The sequence below is a fragment of the Canis aureus genome, chromosome 31 (genome assembly GCF_053574225.1).
Source record: "Canis aureus isolate CA01 chromosome 31, VMU_Caureus_v.1.0, whole genome shotgun sequence".
NCBI classification, from domain to species: Eukaryota; Metazoa; Chordata; class Mammalia; order Carnivora; family Canidae; genus Canis; species Canis aureus.
The window spans coordinates 22249718-22268449 of record NC_135641.1 but is presented as its reverse complement, the minus strand read 5'-3'; the positions used below and the strand labels follow the sequence as shown (position 1 = coordinate 22268449).

General features: G+C 36.0%; 1 protein-coding gene across 4 annotated transcripts in view; it reads right to left on the bottom strand.

Annotated features, from left to right (window-relative positions):
* Positions 1–18732, bottom strand: part of VPS8 (VPS8 subunit of CORVET complex) — a 254636-nt gene that overhangs the window by 221710 nt on the left and 14194 nt on the right. For all 4 annotated transcript variants that reach the window (XM_077879951.1, XM_077879954.1, XM_077879952.1 and 1 more), the window contains exons 4-7: positions 13442–13572; positions 8347–8440; positions 4592–4624; positions 3590–3644 (exon numbers count right to left, since the gene is read on the bottom strand). In XM_077879951.1, coding sequence (XP_077736077.1) covers positions 3590–3644; positions 4592–4624; positions 8347–8440; positions 13442–13572 — 313 coding nt within the window. The remainder of the gene's footprint in view (positions 1–3589; positions 3645–4591; positions 4625–8346; positions 8441–13441; positions 13573–18732) is intronic.

Sequence of the window (18732 nt, the reverse complement as noted above, 5' to 3'; positions counted from 1 at the left end):
GCAAGAAATCAGTTCAAAAGTTCAGAGAAAAGACAGGTAAAATTTCAAAAGTCTAAGTGACAACCTTTAGTTATCTCTGGGAATGATACTAAATGTGATTAACAAATTTATGATTACATTCAGGTATTGATTATGAGAAAGAGAAAATGTGTAATATCCAAATCATAGCACAGTAAGTAAATCCAAGTCCAGGAAGTTTGATAGAAATACAACAGCTTCAAAAAGATAATCTATTAAAGTATACTAGCAACCTCCAAAAATAGGAAACTAAGGGCCTTGGAATAGAGACGCATCTTTACAACTATTTGAATTTTTGAGATCCTGTATATAGGAAAGAACCAAGATATATAATAAATATCACATACCTATAGTCCATTAAAAGAGGCAACATACATCACCTTTAAGAAGTTTACATTGATCACTATTTGAATGACCCAGGCCCCTATTCCAATAAAGAATCTAATGTCACTTAAAACAAGTATAACTCTTCCTGCTACTCTTTTCCTATGATCAACAAAGATATTTAAATGAGATCAGATTTAACCCAGACTTCTAGACACTTCACAGTATCATTACTCTGCTATTTATTACTGCCATTCAAGCAAATTTTAATCCATTTGTTAAAACTCACTGTCCAAATAACCAGATTTCCACAAAAATATTGAGTAAAAGTTACTAATTGCATGATTAAAAACTCAAAGCATAACCAGGATATTATTATTTTTTTCCTCAAAATGTTCACTTTGGCATATTTCCTTTTCCATGAGATTGTAGAGAAAGGTTACCATTTAATCATATCTACAACAAAACAGTTGATATCTAAAAAAATTAAGAAGCAGGCCCAAGGAAATTAAGAAGACAGTAGCAAGACAATGTACTCTTCTCAATTGTTTTTTTGTTTGTTTGTTTGCTTGCTTATTTTTTTATTCATGAGAAACACAGAGGGAGAGAGAGAGGCAGAGACACAGGCAGAGGGAGAAGCAGGCTCCATGCAGGGAGCCTGACATGGGACTCGATCCCGGGTCTCCAGGATCAGGCCCTGGGCTGAAGGCGGCACTAAACCACTGAGCCACTGGGGCTGCCCTCAATTGGTTTTATTTTAAATAATTCATTTAATTTGTGGCAGTGGGTTTGATTATAAACAGACATGTATCCCTATAACCTTGTGGTAAGGAAGGGATGCTAAAGAGGATGGAGCTGAGGAAAAGTGAACACTGGCAACTGGGAACAACAACAACAAAATCAACATGCATTCTGCTGACAGATAAACATATACATTATACTTGACTCTGGCTCATCTTAGTTCTTCTATTCTTCATCCATCTTGGAATCTGCCTCCTTTTCTCTCAGGAGAGAATTATTGAGAATGGTGAAAATGCACTGATCTAGGATTCAGTGTTTCTTGATTCTGAACTTGGCTCTGTCTCTCTTAATCTCTCTGGTTCTCAACCACTTCATATATAAAATAAGAAGACTAAACTATAAGTCCTTTTAGGATCCTTTCCCTAAATCCTTTCACTCTAACACCAATTATGCCTGCATAGGAAAATAAGCATTCTTGGGGCACCTGGGTGCTCAGTCGGTTAAGCGTCTGCCTTTGGCTCAGGTCACGATCCCAGAGGCCTGGGATCAAGCCCTGTATCAGGCTCCCTGATTGGCAGAGAGTCTGCTTTTCCCTTTCTCTCTCCCTCTGCCTCTTCCCCTGCTCATGCTTGCTCTCTCAAATAAATAAAGTCTTAAAAAAAAAAAAAAAAAAAAGAATTATTCTTACACCTGATAGGAGAGCAGGCTGGTAAAACTTTCTAAAAGCAATTAAGTTATGTCAATAAGTGTTTAAAATATTCCTAAATTAATTAGGTTATGAAACCTGGAAAAACATGTAAATAAAATGTTCATACCTGGACTTTAAGCAATTCCACCTTTAAGAATTTGTTCTATAGAAGTAATCATGTGCACAAAAATGCATTTACAAAAGATGTTCATTGCTATACTGTTTGTTTAGAAACAACCTAAATGTCTTAGTATAGGAAATGGTTAAGTAAATTATGATGAATTCATTTAAAGGAATACTATGTAGCCATGAAAAAGGATGTTATAGATGAATATATAACTGCATGCAAAGATGTTGATTATGATGAAAAAGCAGATTACAAATTAACATGATTCCACCCATGATTCCATGGGTGTGTGCATACACACATGTACAAAAAAAGATTAGAGGGCCATACAGAAATGTTAGGGATTATTCCTGAGTGGTAGAGTTTGTTATTTTGTATCTTCAACCCATTGTTCATCTAAACTTCCTACTATGAACACATATCAATTAGGAAATAAGGAAAAAATTATTATTCAAAGAATCAATTCTAAAGTTCTCTGAAGAGAATTATTTTTGTGTTCCTTCATTCCACCTTCAAACAACAAAACTCTATTACTTAAATCAATCACCTCTGAAAAGAATAGGTGTTAAAATCCATGATAATTAGGATTTTTAGGATATTTATAAATAGGAATTCAAACCATTCAAACACAGGGGAAAACAACCACTCATATGATAAATAATGATGCAAGGCTAACACAGATCAAATTGTAGTACTGTTATTAAAGTATTCCCAGGTAATCATTATACAATATCCTGTAGATTCCTTACTAAAATACAAGTGTTACTGGGAATCCCATTTAAGAGAGATGCAGAAGACTGAAGATGCAGAAGAGAACATTAAAAATGATAGAAAAGGGCAGCCCAGGTGGCTCAGCGATTTAGTGCTGCCTTCAGCCCAGGGCCTGATCCTGGAGACCCGGGATCAAGTCCCACGACAGGCTCCCTGCATGGAGCCTGCTTCTCCCTCTGCCTGTGTCTCTGCCTCTCTCTCTGTGTGTCTCTCATAAATAAATAAAATCTTTTTTAAAATAGAAAAATATTATCTCATAGTTTTTATTTTATTTCATAGTTTTTAAATAAAATTTTAAAAACCCAGAAGATGTTCTGCTGATAGTACTGAATTCAAAAGCAAAGCAAAGAGTAATAAAACTAGGGTTATTTAGTCTCATGCAGGGAATAAAGAAAACACTGAAGACTATCTCTACTATATAAATAAACGTTAAGTTCTCAACTAACAAAAGAATGTGATTATAAGTGAGAAATTTTTCAGATTAGAGATTTACAATGTAAATGATAAAGAAGTTACTGCAGTTTGAGCTAAGAAAAATTACTGAAAAAGCCTGTGAATCTCTTTTCCTGAAAATATTTTAGAATACTTGCTAGGATAGGATTTAGAATAAAAAATCACCACTACCACAAACTGAGGCAGACAAGAGAACAACCCAAGGTCCCTTTCAACTTTATATTCTCTCTGTCTAGGTCTGTAGAGTCAAAATTCAAAAGATATAACTTATACATTCATAAAGAAGAAAATAAACTTGTAATGAGCTACAAAATAAGCTTGGGTCAAGTAATTTTAACAATAGAACTAGATTTTTCTGTTTTGTTTTTTTTTTCACAAGAAAATTAAGTTTACAATTCAACTATTAAAAGATATAAAGGTCAAAAGGATACTTAATATCTACAGTAAGGAAAGTACTTAAAATTTACCAAATATTAAAGCCAATCCATGAGATGTACCCACAGCTATCAGACTGGACACTGCCTGAGAACAAAAGGGAAGATTACATTTTGAGATAGTATGTCAAGAATCTTGAAACAATCCGAGTTGAATTTGTTAGTCTTCTCTCCTCTAGGCACCAGATGACATACCAACTATTATAAATAAGGAGAATTTCAACTAGGAGGTAAGACGGGAAATGAAACTCAGGACATTTTATTTCTGGGAATCCCTCTAAATTTACTCCAAGGGTAACAATATCAAAATATCATATGTTCAACATTATAGGCAAAAACACACCACTTAGCTTCCTCTAAAGCAATTTAAAAAAAATTTTTTTTTCAGGGATCCAGACAAAGTAAAAGGCACTTATGCTACCCAACCAAGAGCCAGCTATGAGGTGTGGGTAAGGGGTGAGAAAGCCTTCAGTTTATTCACAGGAGCCAAAAGGCACCAGAAATATTCAAAATTCAGCCCACTTCCTCACCAATTGACTAACTAATAAGAAAGCTACAGAAGGCAGCTGGAAGTATTCAAGAAAAGAGGGCACTAGTGTGCTTTCAAATATCCCCCAGTTCTCTATAATCGCGCCACAGATTTACTATTTGGCAGGCTTGGCAAGGGAGTTCAGAACTATTAAATGTACTATTTACCACAAAGTGATTTCACCAAATGCTGTTTTCCACTCCCTTATAACCAAAGGGAGGCCAAATCACAGAAGGAGCAAATTTACTTGGGCACATATAAATAAACCTGGAAAAGGCTAATCATTATTCCATTATATGCTTCTCAAACAAAAGCCTGAAGAATAACAACACACCAGAAAGAAAGAGAACATTCAATATGGAAAATTTTTAAACCTGATTACTGGCAGTAAATGACTTATGAATTTATTATCATAATAATTTATGCAATAACTTTGAACATTAGAAGAATATATCTAAGAAAATCCAAAGAGAAAGCTTACCTTTAAAGGATTAAAGTATACTTACAATTGCTGTAGGCAAGCCAGCATCCACTTTGTCCTAAGTGAAATTAAAAGAGCATTTGAAATGATATTCTCATTTTTAAACAGAAAATGATATAAGCCCCTCTCTTTGCATATACTTTGATCCAAATCAATTCAGACAAGAGGTGGAACCTTCATTTTTGCCCCCAACTAAGAGAAACCACAAAAGTTGCACATAACAACAAAATATAAAGAGCATAAGAGTGGGTCATTTTATTTTACTAACTGTAACAAATGCTTTAGGAAAGGTACTAATTATAAATGAAAACACAAAGGAAATGAGGGAAGAAGTCCCACTTTCAATAATGTGAATAAACTCTGTTACGATAGCAGTACATAAAGATTTTTAAAAAGGGAAACATGGTAAAGATATTTTTCCTCTAAGCTTCCTATCAAGCAGATTATACAATAATCCCTCAATAAAACCCAAGCAGGGTGTATTCAGTCGGTCCTCAGGCACAAGAAAATAAAAAATTAAGTCCACAGAGTAACTGTATGACCTCGGGAAAGTCACCTAACTCTCTGGGTATTAGTCTCCTCATCTATTAAAGGAAACAGCAACTACCTCAATGAATTGTTTTAAGGATCAAATTAAATGTAAAGTATCATATAATTGTAAAGGTACCTATTTGATGTTTCTATAGCTTTAAATAAGGGCTTACAACAATTAGCACTGTAGCAGCAATAAGCTTTCATATACATATATTACACTATTGGATTCTCAAACTGCAAGAGACAGATAAAACATGTATTATTCTGATTTTCCAGATTAAGAAAATAAGTTTTAAAGAGCTTAACTGACTTGCCCAAGATTATTCAAGTAGTAGTCAAACTATGTCTCAAACTCAGAGCTTCAGTTCCTAGGCCAGCCTCTTTGATATCATTTCTACATTTCTGTCTGTCCCTGTCAATGTGGTGAATTAATTGTTAGAATCTCTAGGAAGACAGAATCTGTTTTATACAACTTTATAGAGCTTCCTGGGAACTAATTAAAAAACTTATTCCAGAGCATGGGAATATAAGGAAGAATAATCACAAAGCTGCTATGTTCAATGTTCTAGATAGTAAGATATCCCCAACCTTGTTTGGATATGTGTGTGTAAAGTATGCAACATGCTTGACAATTAAGATGCATGTAAATAAACATCTGATAAATGATTGCTTTGTGTCCAGATAGAGAAAAAGAATGAGAGAGCAATGAACATAAAGTATAGTTCAAATGGAACCTGAATAATGAAATCAGAAGTCAGCTTACTTTAAAACTAAGAAAACAAACAAGCAAAAATAAAAATAGAAATAAATAAAAGCAAAAAAAAACAAAAACAAAAACAGATGTGGAAAGCACTTTAGAGATTACAGAATCTTAGTACTGGTGTTGCAACATCATAGAGCAGTGATTCTCAAAAGCCAGGCTACGTTAAAATAATCTGAGATACCTATTAAAATGCAGATCCCTGGGACGCCCGGATGGCTCAGTGGTTAGACATCTGCCTTTGGCTCAGGGCGTGATCCTGGGATCCGGGATCAAGTCCTGCATCAGGTGTCCTGCATGGAGTCTGCTTCTCCCTCTATGTGTCTGTCTCTCTCTCCCTCATGAGTAAATAAATAAATCTTTAAAACTAAATAAATAAATAAATAAATAAAATACAGATCCCCATGCTACCCTACTAAAGATGCCAATTCAGTATGTCTGGGGTGGTGCCCAGGAATTTGCACTTTAATCAGCATGTCAGGAGATTCTTACACATTGGACACATTTCAGAAAAAAACTGCTAAAGTGTCTCTACTATCTTAGATGATCATAAAAGTAATAAATACTTTTTAAAATTAATTTTAAGTAATTTAAAATATAGTCATCTATCACAGTACTTTCATTTGCCATTGAGTTGTGAATGAAGTTCACAACCCCAAAAGTTTCATCTCTCCTAAGTGTTCTCCATGCATGGACACTACAAAGCCGTGATGAACAAGGCCCCATGCCACCCTAGGAACATCACTATCCACATGGCTGAAGGCATTACTGAACATTTATTCAGGAGATACCCCAAAATATAACTAGCTTTGCATGTTAATAAACCAACCATCATAGAAAAGCATACAATTTAAATTGAGCTGGTAATCCAAAATTAGAAAGGCAGAGTATGAGCACTGTCACAGGAAAAGCAGTTTTCATTTTAACAGACCAAAGGAGCTCAGCCATAGCAATGAAATAAGAATAGAATGCAAACACTCTGGGATTTATTAGAATTTTTCCCTCCTCTTCAAGAGGGAGAAGAAACCCTTTTAAATAACAGATTTATCTAATCAATGTTCAGTGTCTGAGTTTTAGTTCAGTCTCCATTATTCAAAATATTTTTAAAACTGCACAGGTGGGTCAAATGACTGTTCTGGTTCATCTTGATCTTGAAAGGAATGAATTTCATCACCTACATAAGGATTAAATTCAGAAAACGTCATGGAAATGTAATCCTCAACAGGTGGTTCCCATTCTAGCAAATCTGAGTTACTCTCCACCTAAAAGAGGAAGGACAATTGCCCAGGTTCCCTCCATTGCTTGACTATCTATTTAAATTGACTCCATGATATATGAGCTGGGTCAGGGTATACCAATTGCCCACAGAGAACACTTTCTTTCTTTTTGCTTTTTTTGTTGGTTTGGTTTGGTATGCTTTCTACAACAAGAGCTTTCTCTGAGAAATCTGACAATTGCAATGCAGTAATGATGTCATGATACCACTCCTATATAAATCTCTTACCCTTCTGAAAAATCAAAACTTTGTCCAAACTGAGTTTGCAAAATACCAATTAAACTCCATGAAAACATTAAAAAAGTCAAAGTCCCTGGGATATGAAAATGTCATCATTGTCATCATGATCATCACTATTATTATATATAAGATTAACACAATAAATTCAGAAAACTAAAATTGAAAAAGACCACAAAATATTATATGCTTTGAGGTCAAAGGAAAATTTGATAACCCATACCAGAATCAGCATCTATTGTCTTAGTGATCTATTAAATATTTTTGCATCAACCCAGTGCTCCAAAAAATTTTCAAGACCAGAGATACTCTGTTCCAGCCATTATACACTGGCTATACTCACCAATACCACCTCCGTTTCACAATAAAACAGCACTACAGCTGGAGCCAGAAACCCCAATTTTGAGTAATTGTTCTGCTATCTCCTAACCCAATGATGTAAGACAAGTTAATATATTACCTCTCTGAGCCTCTCTTCTCATTTGTAAAACAGGATATGGCTTTCCTTACTTTCAAAGTTGTAAAAGTAAATAAAATAAGGGACATGAAAAGAGTTTTGTGAATTACAAGAAAATCACTCAGTTGTAAAAAGATTCTGATCAATCATTTCTCCATATGAAAAGACTAAAAAAACAAGCACTCTAACTCAACCAAATACACAAGATGGCAACTAAACTGAAAAGGAATTTAAAGAAAAGGCAGATAGTGTTCCTTTTAGGCTTGCTGCCATATTTCATTTAGGCACACCAGAGACTCTGAGCAGACCTTTATTTCATGGCTGCACTAATTTCTACGTCAAGATGTGTAGCCATGTCTTATGAGTCAAAAACAATCACACAAAACCCATGAAAGCCAGATTCTATTTTTTTTAAGCCTCGGGGCCAAGAGAAGTGCTGTGCTTTGTTTTATGCTCATTCCTACTTCATTATGCCATTGCAGGTTACAAAGCTGGGGAAGAGAACAAAATACTTACAGCTGCAGACACTATCTGGGCAGAAATTCCCTTCAAAAGTGAATGTCGCATAACTGACCCATGGAGTGAAAAAGAATCAGGTAATTTCTTCTTCCTAAAAAGGGGCGGGAATGTTTAAGAACATAAGAAATTTTTTTTTGAAAAAGCAGAGTTTCAAAGCTTTAAAAGACCAAAGAACACATAAAAATAAGAAATGCAGAAAACAACACTGAATGTAATTTGTTAGCTCTGTTTGCAAAGAGGTACAAAGAGTCTAACAGTCCTACAGTAAGATGCCATCCTAAACCCATCTTGAGCCTCGGAGAAGCACAAGCAAGAAAGTGTATAAAGCCACCATTCCTTTTTCAACAATTCAAACTGTTCCTTGACCACCTCTTGAGGCAAGAGGTTCCAATAACCAAAGGTTGCCTATCCTGCCCTACATGTCTACATTACCTCTACCTACCTTTTACCCTTGCCTATCTTTCTTGCCCTCACATTTTTAACTGCTCTCTCTCATTCTTCCACCAAGCACCTCAAATTCCCCACCCATTATTCTTACTCTGCTGTGCCTAACAGCTCCTTTCACTTACCCAACTCATCATCATACACAAAATGATTTTTAATTTTTTACCAAACACTGAGCACCTCCTCTATGTGACTAAAGTATGGGCTCTGGGGAGACAAAAATAAGAAAGTCAAGGTTCCTAGTTTCAAGGACCTCACAGCCTAGCTAGAGGGACTAAAAAGTAACTTACTCTTAGAAGCTAAATGTTAGAAAAGAACAAAGGATAAAGCACTAGAAATAAAGAGGAGTTTAATCCTATTCATAAGGGGGATAAGGGACAGCTATAGAAAAAAAGAGGTCTGATCTGGCCTTGATGGATAACTAGGAGTCTGGCAGGCAACAAAAAAAGCACAAACAGAAATATGAAGATGTAGGGATGCCTGGGTGGCAGAGTGGTTGAGCCTTGGTCTGCCTTTGGCTCAGGTCATAGCCCCAGAGTCCTGGGATCAAGTCCTGCATCTGGTTCCCCACAGGGAGCCTGCTTCTCCCTCTGCCTGTGTCTCTGCCTCTCTCTCTGTGTCTCTCATAAATAAATAAAATCTTAAAAAATATATTTAAAAGAAAAGAAATCTGAAGATGTAAATGTGCACAGGGTGGGGGAAAGGGGAGATCCAAGTACACAAAAAGCATGGACCAGGAGAATGGGAGTGGGTGCTAAGAGATTAGGTCAAAATGGTAAGTAGGGTCCAGACAGACGCTATGCAAGAGTTCTGACATTAAGTAAGGCAAAAAAAAAAAAAAAAAAAAACATATATGTTTTGAGTACAGTTGACACACATCAGTTTCAGGTGTACAATTTACACATTGTTATGTTCACTACAAGTGTAGCTACCAGCTATCCTGTTATATCACTATTACAGTATCACTGATTGTATTCCTAATGCTGTGCCTCTTATTCCCGTGACTTATTCATTAAAAGTCATCATAACTTTGAAGCAGGTGGAGATGAGATGCTCAAAATCATTTAAGTTAACATAGTTCCATATAAATTTTAGATTTTCTATTTTTGTGAGAAGTTCCATTGGGATTTTGATGGAGACTGCATTGAATCTACAGATGGTTTTGGGGAACATGGACATTTTAATAATAGTAATCCATGAACATGGGATATTTTTCCATTTATTTGTGTCCTCAATTTCTTTCATCAATGTCTTATAATTTTCATGCACAGCTCTTTCACTTCCTGGGCTAAACTTATTCCTAGGTACTTTATCATTTTTGGTGCTACTATAAATTGAATTATTCCTTCTTCAGATATTTCATTGTTAGTGTTTAGAAACACAACTGACTCCACTTAGCCAAAGCAATCTTCAAGAAAGAAGAATAAAGCTAGAGGCATCACAATTCCTGATTTCAAACTCTATTACAAAGGTGTAATCAAAACAGTATGATGCTGGCATAAAAACAGACAGAGAGACCAATGGACCATAATTGAGAGCCCAGAAATAAACAGTTGTATACAGTCAACTAAAATTTGACAATGAAACCAAAAACACTCAATGGAGAAAGAACACAGTATCCAATAAATGGTGTTGGGAAAACTGCATAATTACATGCAGAAAAAACTGTACCCTTATACCACTCACAAAAATTATATGGATTAAATGGATTAAAGACTTAACTATAAGACCTAACCCATAAAACTCCTAGAAGAAAACATAGGGAAAAAGTTCCTTGACATTGGTTGTGGCAATGGATTTTTTGTCTATGTAACCCAAAGCACAATCAACAAAATCAAGTATAAGTAAGACTATATCAAACTAAAAAACTTTTGCACAGCAAAAGAAAATCAACAAAATGAAAAGACAACCTATGGGATAGTAGAAAATATTTGTAAAAGGTTTATCTGATAAGGGGTTAATATCCCAAAAAGCCCAGTCATCCTCCCTTATCTGCAGTTTCACTTTCCATGGTTTCAGTTACTTGTGGTCAACCACAGTCCAGAAACAAATGATCCTCCTTCTGAAGTATTGTCAGAAAGTCCATAGTGTAGCCTAACCCAATATCATGTCTATGTCATTCACCTCACTTCATCACATCACTAGGCTTTTTATCATCTCAACTCATTGCAAGAGGGTGAGTATAGTACAATAAAATATTTCAAGAGAGACCACGTTCACATAACTTTTTATTACAATACATTCTTATAATTGTTCTGTTTTATTATTGTTGTTAATTTCTTACTGTGTCTAATTTATAAATTAAACTTTATTGTAGATATGTACAGGAAAAAAGTTTATATGGGATTTACTAATATCTGCAGTAATATCTTCCAAGACTCGAGGTCTTGGAATGTATCCCCTGTGGGAATGGGAGACTACTGTATAAGGAACTCTTGTAACTCAACAACAAAAAACCCAAACAATCTGAGTAAAAAATAGGTAGAGAATCTGAACATTTTTCCAAAGACGACATACATATGACCAACAAATACGTGGAAAACTGTCTAGCATCACTAATTATCAGGGAAATGCAAATCAAAACTACAATAAGATTTTGCCTATTGGAAAGGCTATTATCAAAAAGACAAGAAGGGGCATCCCTGGGTGGCTCAGCGGTTTAGCGCCTGCCTTCAGCCCAGGGCGTGATCCTGGAGTCCTGGGATCAAGTCCCATGTCGGGCTTCTGCATGGAGCCTGCTTCTCCCTCTGCCTGTGTCTCTGCCTCTCTCTCTGTCTCTCATGAATAAATAAATAAAATCTTTAAAAAAAAAAAAAAAAAAAAAAGACAAGAGGGATGCCTGGGTGCCTCAGCAGTTGGGCCCCTGCCTTCGGCCCAGGGCGTGATCCTGGAGTACCAGGATCGAGTGCTGCATCGGGCTCCCTGCATGGAGCCTTCTTCTCTCTCTACCTGTGTCTCTGCCTCTCTGTGTCTCTCATGAATAAATAAATAAAATCTTTAAAACAAAACAAAAACAAAAAGACAAGAGATCACAAATGTTGGTGAGGATTTGGAGAAAAGGGAATCCTTGTGCACTGGTAGGTGGGAATATAAACTGGGGCAGCCAGTATGGAAAACAGTACGAAGTTCCCCCAAAAAAATTAAAAATAGAACTATCAAATCATCCAATAATCCCACTTCTGGGTATATATCAAAAGAAAACAAAATCACTATCTCAAAGAAATATCAGCGCTGCCATGTATATTACAGCATTATTCACAATAGCCAAGATACAGAAATAATCTAAGTCCACCTTCAGACAAATGGGTAAAGATAAGTGGTCTCTCCCCCCAACACACACACACGTTATTCAGCCATGATAAAGAAGGAAGTCCTGCCATCTGTGACAACATGAATGGACCCTGAGGGCATTATCCTACATGAAGTCAGTCACGCAGAAAAAGACAAATACTCTATGATCTCACTTACATGTGGAATTTTAAAAAGCTTCTAACTCATAGAGGCAGAGTAGAATAGTAATTGCCAGGGGCTGAAGAGTGAGGGAAATGTGGAGATGTTGGTCACAGGGTACAAACTTCTAGTTTTAAGATGAATAAACTCTGGGGATCTACTGTATATAGCACAATGACTATAGCCGAAAATAACATGTTATATGCTCGAAAGTTACTATGAGAATAAATCTTAAATGTTCTTACCAAAGCAGAAATGGTAGTTATGGAGGTGATGAACGTGTTAACTAACCCTATTGTGGTAATGATTTCACAACACACAGTGCAGAGGACAGTGGTCATGGCATCTACCTTTTTATCAAAGAATCACACTGTACACATTACATTTACCCAATGTTATATGTCAGTTATATCTCAATAAAGCTGGAAAAAAAAACACATTTATGTATTTGTAAGAGATAGTGATGAACAGGTTAACATATTCCAGCAATGGTCCCTATCCCACAAGAGTTGACAACCTAAAGAAGACAGCACTAATACAAGCAAAATTTAAGAAAGGAAAAATACACATGACTTTATCAACATTAAAGCTACACATGAATTCAATAAAGTATTTACATTATGCTTCCTCCACTTCTCTTTCCTTTTCATGTGCTCTCCAAGAATTTGGAAGGTGAAAAGCAGCCAAAATGAAGTTATTTAGGGTTAGAAGTCCTTTTCCCAAATCTTTAATCATTTTGTGATTCTCCTCTGAACCCATTCCAAGGGAATGAAGGAATGCTGGAGCTGACCTTAGAGAGTGGGAAGAAGGGGATGGGGAGTACAGGGAGCACAAGGGTGGCGAGGTAAACCAAACTCCGTTGTTTCCACCACAGATACTGTGCTAAGTTTGATTCATGCTCCCTTCGAGAACTCCACTGCTTGTGGGGGGTCCCTTGGCTGTTATTATGGCTTCTACTGGTGGTGCAGAGGACAGTGGTCATGGCATCCACCTTTTTATCCTCTCCCCTCAACAGTGCCAAAACCTTTAGGGTCTAACAAGCATATTATTTCCACCCAAGTGGGCCTTCTATTTCCTATACAGGGCTTTAGCAGACCATACTACACTGTAAAGAAATATTTACATTTTAAGTGTTCAGTATTTCAGCCATATACAAGTGCAATTCAAATGCTTAAAAACAACAACAACAAATGCTTACCTTTTTAGGTTGGTCCTGTCACCACTATCTGAACTTGCCACAGAGGAAGTATCATAGGAGTGAGAATCAATAGTATCAATGTTTAACAACGTAGGATCCTCAAGAACAAAAGACTCATCTTCATCATCAGTCTAAATTAGAAGAATGGATCAATAAATTCACAATTCCAAATACCATTATAATACCTGCCAGACAGGCATTAATGGGTTTCTCTAAAACACTCACATGCTTATTTCTGCTTTTGTCTCTTTTCCATGCATTGTTATTGACCAGAGAGGCATAGAAGAGAAAATTAATTTTCAACTCTAGATAGATCTCTGTCTCTACAAAGAATTCACTCCAAAAACTTCTTCCTTGCAGCAGGAAAAAGCAGGAGCAGTTATTCAAATTATTCTTAGCAGCAAAATACTTGAAATTTGAACCTCTATAGATGCTTACCTAGTTAACTAACAGTCAGTGGCTAATTAGAAGAAAACAAATACCACCTTACTACAAATAGTATGCCATAGGAAATGTGACAAACAGAAGAAATGCATTCTAGGTTTGAAAGCATCTGCAACACAGTGATTTCATAAAATGGATTTTGTTCATAAAAAAGGAAGTAGTCCTGGAATATACGGGCAGGAGTTAGAGGTGATCTTAGAAAGATAAGCTAGGACCCAAATTGTAAAAAGCCTTATGTTCCATTAAGACAAGTGACAGCAGGGCCCATGTCCTCCTTGTCTACTACTATACTCCCTAGTGCCCAGTACAATGCCCAGCATATAATCAGTATCCACTCATTTAATGAATTAGGGTACTATATACAGTAGGTAGTAGGAAGGCAACTAAGATGTTTAGGAAGTAGGCATACATGATGGGAACCACGTTTTACAACAATAAATGGGGCAGTAGGAAGATGGATGAGGGGGCTGGGGGAAACTGAGGCAAGGAAACTATTATGAACCAGTAAGAAGGTATGGCAATGTCAAGGAAAAAGAGGAGAGTGGAGCCTAAGAATACAGCAGAAGAAGTCAAGAGAAGGAATAATGAAAGAGATGTTACTGAGAAAACCCAAAGTCCCTGGTTACCATCTAAATGACGGGGGCCGGGAGGTGGGGAGGTAAGGGAGAAATCAAAGAGAATTCCAAGGTTTCCAGCTTGAACAACTAGACAAAAGGTGATATTCCCGAGATAGGAAAGCAAAGAATGTAAAAATAGCAGATAAAGCAGAATAAGGAGTTTGGCTTTGAACAGGTTGATTCTGGGCAACAGACATTAAAGAAAAATGCTCTGATCACTCTCCTCTTTCAGCCGGACTGTGTTCTGGCTTACCATTCCCAGTGACACTCACCAGAGAGCAATCTCAACTCATTACCTCCATTCTCTCCACCACTGCTTGCTACTAACTACTACCTCTGCTGGAGGTGACAGCCAAATCCACTGGCCTATTTTCAGTTAGCATGCCCTTGTCCTCTAGAATTATTTAACACTATTGACCATTCCCTACTTCTTGAAACTTTCTTTTCCCTTGGTTTCCAGTATATCTCTTTTCCGCTACTCCTCCCAACTTACAAGACCTCTTCTACCTGTAGTGCTCTCTATTTTCTCCTCAGCCCAACCTCTAATTGATACTATTCCCTGGGATTATATTCTTAGCTCTCCTCTCTTCCAACTCCATACGCTTCCTGTATGAACAAGCTAATCCATACCCATAGCTTCAAGTACCATATCATGCTAATGACTCCAAAAGCTGTATCTTCAGTATCAACATTTCTCTTGAGGTTTAGGCCCATATTTCCAACTGCTTTTCAAATATCTATGTACACATGCATCTATTAAGAACAAGGTCAGAGGGACGCCTGGGTGGCTCAGTGGTTGAGTGTCTGCCTTTGGCTCAGGGCATGATCCTGGGGTCCTGGGATCGAGTCTTGCATCAGGCTCCCCACAGGGAGTGCTTCTCCCTCTATCTATGTCTCTGCCTCTCTGTGTCTCTCATGAATAAAAAAAATAAGATCTTAAAAAAATAAAAAGAACAAGGTTAAAATTAGCAAAGAGAGAATGTCTCTTGAGAACTGTACAGAGTGGAACAACTTCTGTAGGGAAAGGAAGTAATTCAGAAATTAGAACTGCAGCACTAAGGCCATAAGCAAGAGGGTCAATCAGTATTTTATCTGATTTTTCTTAAGCAGCCTGGGGATACAATTAAAGAAAACAGATCAGTTAAATTAAGTCAGGGTTGAGGGCTTACAGAATACATGAAAGAACAAGTGGAGGAAAGAAGAGAATTGAGCTTATTATCAAGAAGGCTGAATTTAAAATTACTATCTAAAAGATAATAATAAAATAAAGTAACTATCTACATAGCAGAGATCAATTTTTCCTGCACTGATATGCAAAATCTACATAATCTTATCAAATTTCAGTGTGTATGTCTGTGTGTGTAAACTAATAAAGTGATTCTAAAATTTACATGGAAATGCAAATTTACAAGAATAAGCAAGGCAATCTTGAAGAACAACAACAAAGATTTCAGACTACTAGATATAAAAACCTATTATATCAACAATTAGAATGTGATATTGGGGCAAGTGTAGAAAGACCAATGGAATCAGACCCACACATATATGATCTCCTGATTTAAAACAAAAGTGACACCAAATATTTTTTTCAGTAAATGGTGCTGGATTTCACCTCACACCATCACATAAAAAAAAATTCTAGATGAATTGCAGATTTAAGTTTGAAAGGTAGAAAAATAAAGATTTTAAAACAAGATAAAATAGCATCACCATGACCTTGGAATTTTCAAAAATTTTCTTAAAACAAGACACACAAAAATTAACCATAATGGAAAAACAAAATAAGCTAACTACATTAATAACTTCTGTTCAAAAGAAACTGCTAATAGTAACCCACAGAATGGAAAGAGATATTTGCAATATATGCACCTAATAAAGGGTCTATACATCACATATAAAGAACTCCTATAAATACATTTTTTTTAAAAAATGAGCAAAAGACATGATAAGGCAATTCAAAAAAGAGACATCCAAATGGCCTAACCCTATGTCCAGGCACCCAATTTCGTCTGTCTTCAGGAAAATTCATATTAAAACTATGATATCACTATACACCTGTAAGAACTGAATGGATAAACTGAAAAAGAGAATATTCAAAAGTTGATTGAGGATATGGTAATTGGAACTCCTATATACGGCTGCTGGAAGTATGAATTACTCTGACCACTTTAAAAAACCTGTAGCAGTATCTACTAAAGCTGAATATACCCGTATCTGATGACCTAGCAATTTTACTATTTCTAACTATAAAACCAACAGAAATGTGTGTATATGTATATGCATACCTAAAGACACCGGTAAGAATATTCACAGCAACTTTTCATAGCAGCCAGAAATTGGAAATTACACAAATGCCCATCAAAAGTAGAATGAATAAATAATGGTATATACATAAAGAACTTCTTGTATGTGAATGAACAATTATATACAAAAATGAATAAATCTAAAAATATAATATTGAAATGCAAGTCAGACACACAAAAGTACATACTATATAATTCCATTTATATGAAGTTCAAAGCAAGAAAGCTGATCAATGCTAGAGAGGTAAGGATTGTGATTATCCTGGGGTTAGGCACTAAAGCGGCACAAGAGATTCTGGAGTGTTAGAAATGTTTTATTTCTTCACCTAGATTATTTTTCAGTTTGTGAAAATTCACCAAGTTCAGTGGTGAAGTTTGTGAAAATTCACCAAGTTCAGTGAAGTTTGTGAAAATTCACCAAGCTACACACTTAACAATGTATGCACTTTTTCTATACATATGCTACACTTGAATAAAAAGTTCAAAATAAATTTCCGGCTGTATAGTAGCAATGAAGTGAAGCAGGAACTACCCAGACTGGGAGACTAGGAAGGAACAGAGACTTGGTCCTGATTACGTCAAAGAACAGGTTTAAGGAAGTAGGAAAATGGGAGGCAAGCGGGTGGCTATAGTTAAAGAATGGAATTTCACAATTAAAAACCTCAGAGGAAGCATAGTTTCAATTAATGACAAGGCCTAGGACCATTATTTCATGCCCTAAATTCTGAGATTCAGGATGTCCCAGTAATCTCTAACTTTCCATTCTATAAAACATCTTGGATGTCCATTTCTTTCCAGCCTCTCTGCAGGATGATATTAATGAACATTATCAAGTATATGCAACCATATATCCTGGAGTGAGTGCTTATTCACACTTTGCACTTCTGCCCTTTCCACTGCTTTTTTTCTTTCCTAAAATCAGTTTAATACTTCTTCCCCCAACAGTCTTCATAATGTTCTACAATTTAAATTTTATTTTTGCTTTCACTTATCCATCTGCCTAGCTCCTTGGAGGTGTGAAGGCTGGCCAATGTCCATTACTATTTCTCAAAGTCAGAGCATTTAATAATCCCAGTATCTAATACTATGACCCAAATAAACAAGGCACCCAAATTACTACAGGATATTATCTTCTCAGATAGTATTGTCAGTAAACCACTAATGACCGTACTTACTGTTATTCATAGATAAGTATATTGTGCAAAGATATTTTTCTTCATTATGAACTAGTTTTAGTCATATAAGCATTTTAACATTTTTTTGAAGATTTATTTTAGAGGGAAAAAGAGAGAGGCATCAGGGGGAGGGGCAAAGGGAGAAGGAGAATCTCAAGCAGATTCCCTGTTGAGTATGGAGCCCAACACAGGGCTTGATCCACAACCCTCAAATCATGATCTGGGCTGAAATTAAGAGTCAAATGTTCAACTGACTGAGTCACCCAGGTGGTACCCTTTGCCTTTTTTATACAAATATTTCCAAATATGGCTTTACACACAACTTTCTAAGATTACTTTTTTTTTTTACACTTAGTAAAATAATTGAAATGAGGATATTAATAAGATGTTAACAAAATTGACTAAAATTAATCTCTTCATCTCTAAATGAAAGATTTCCTGTTACCAAGCAGTAAATAAGTATCACCATAACCGATTATTCCTTCATTGATCAATGCCTTCTTTGTCAAAATTTAAAATGCTATGTCTTAACACAGATCATACATTTTTTAAGCTAAAATATATTCAAAGTAACAGCAACATCAAACTGATATAAAAAAATAGAAATTAAAGTCATCAAGAATAATAAAAGATACAATTTCATAGAGAAAATAGTTTGCTTCCTATAAAGTGTTGGCTATGCCCCCCAAAGTATAGGTGAAAAGTAATAAAGACCAAGACCCAACTCCCTCACAGCTATGGGATCAGTGGGC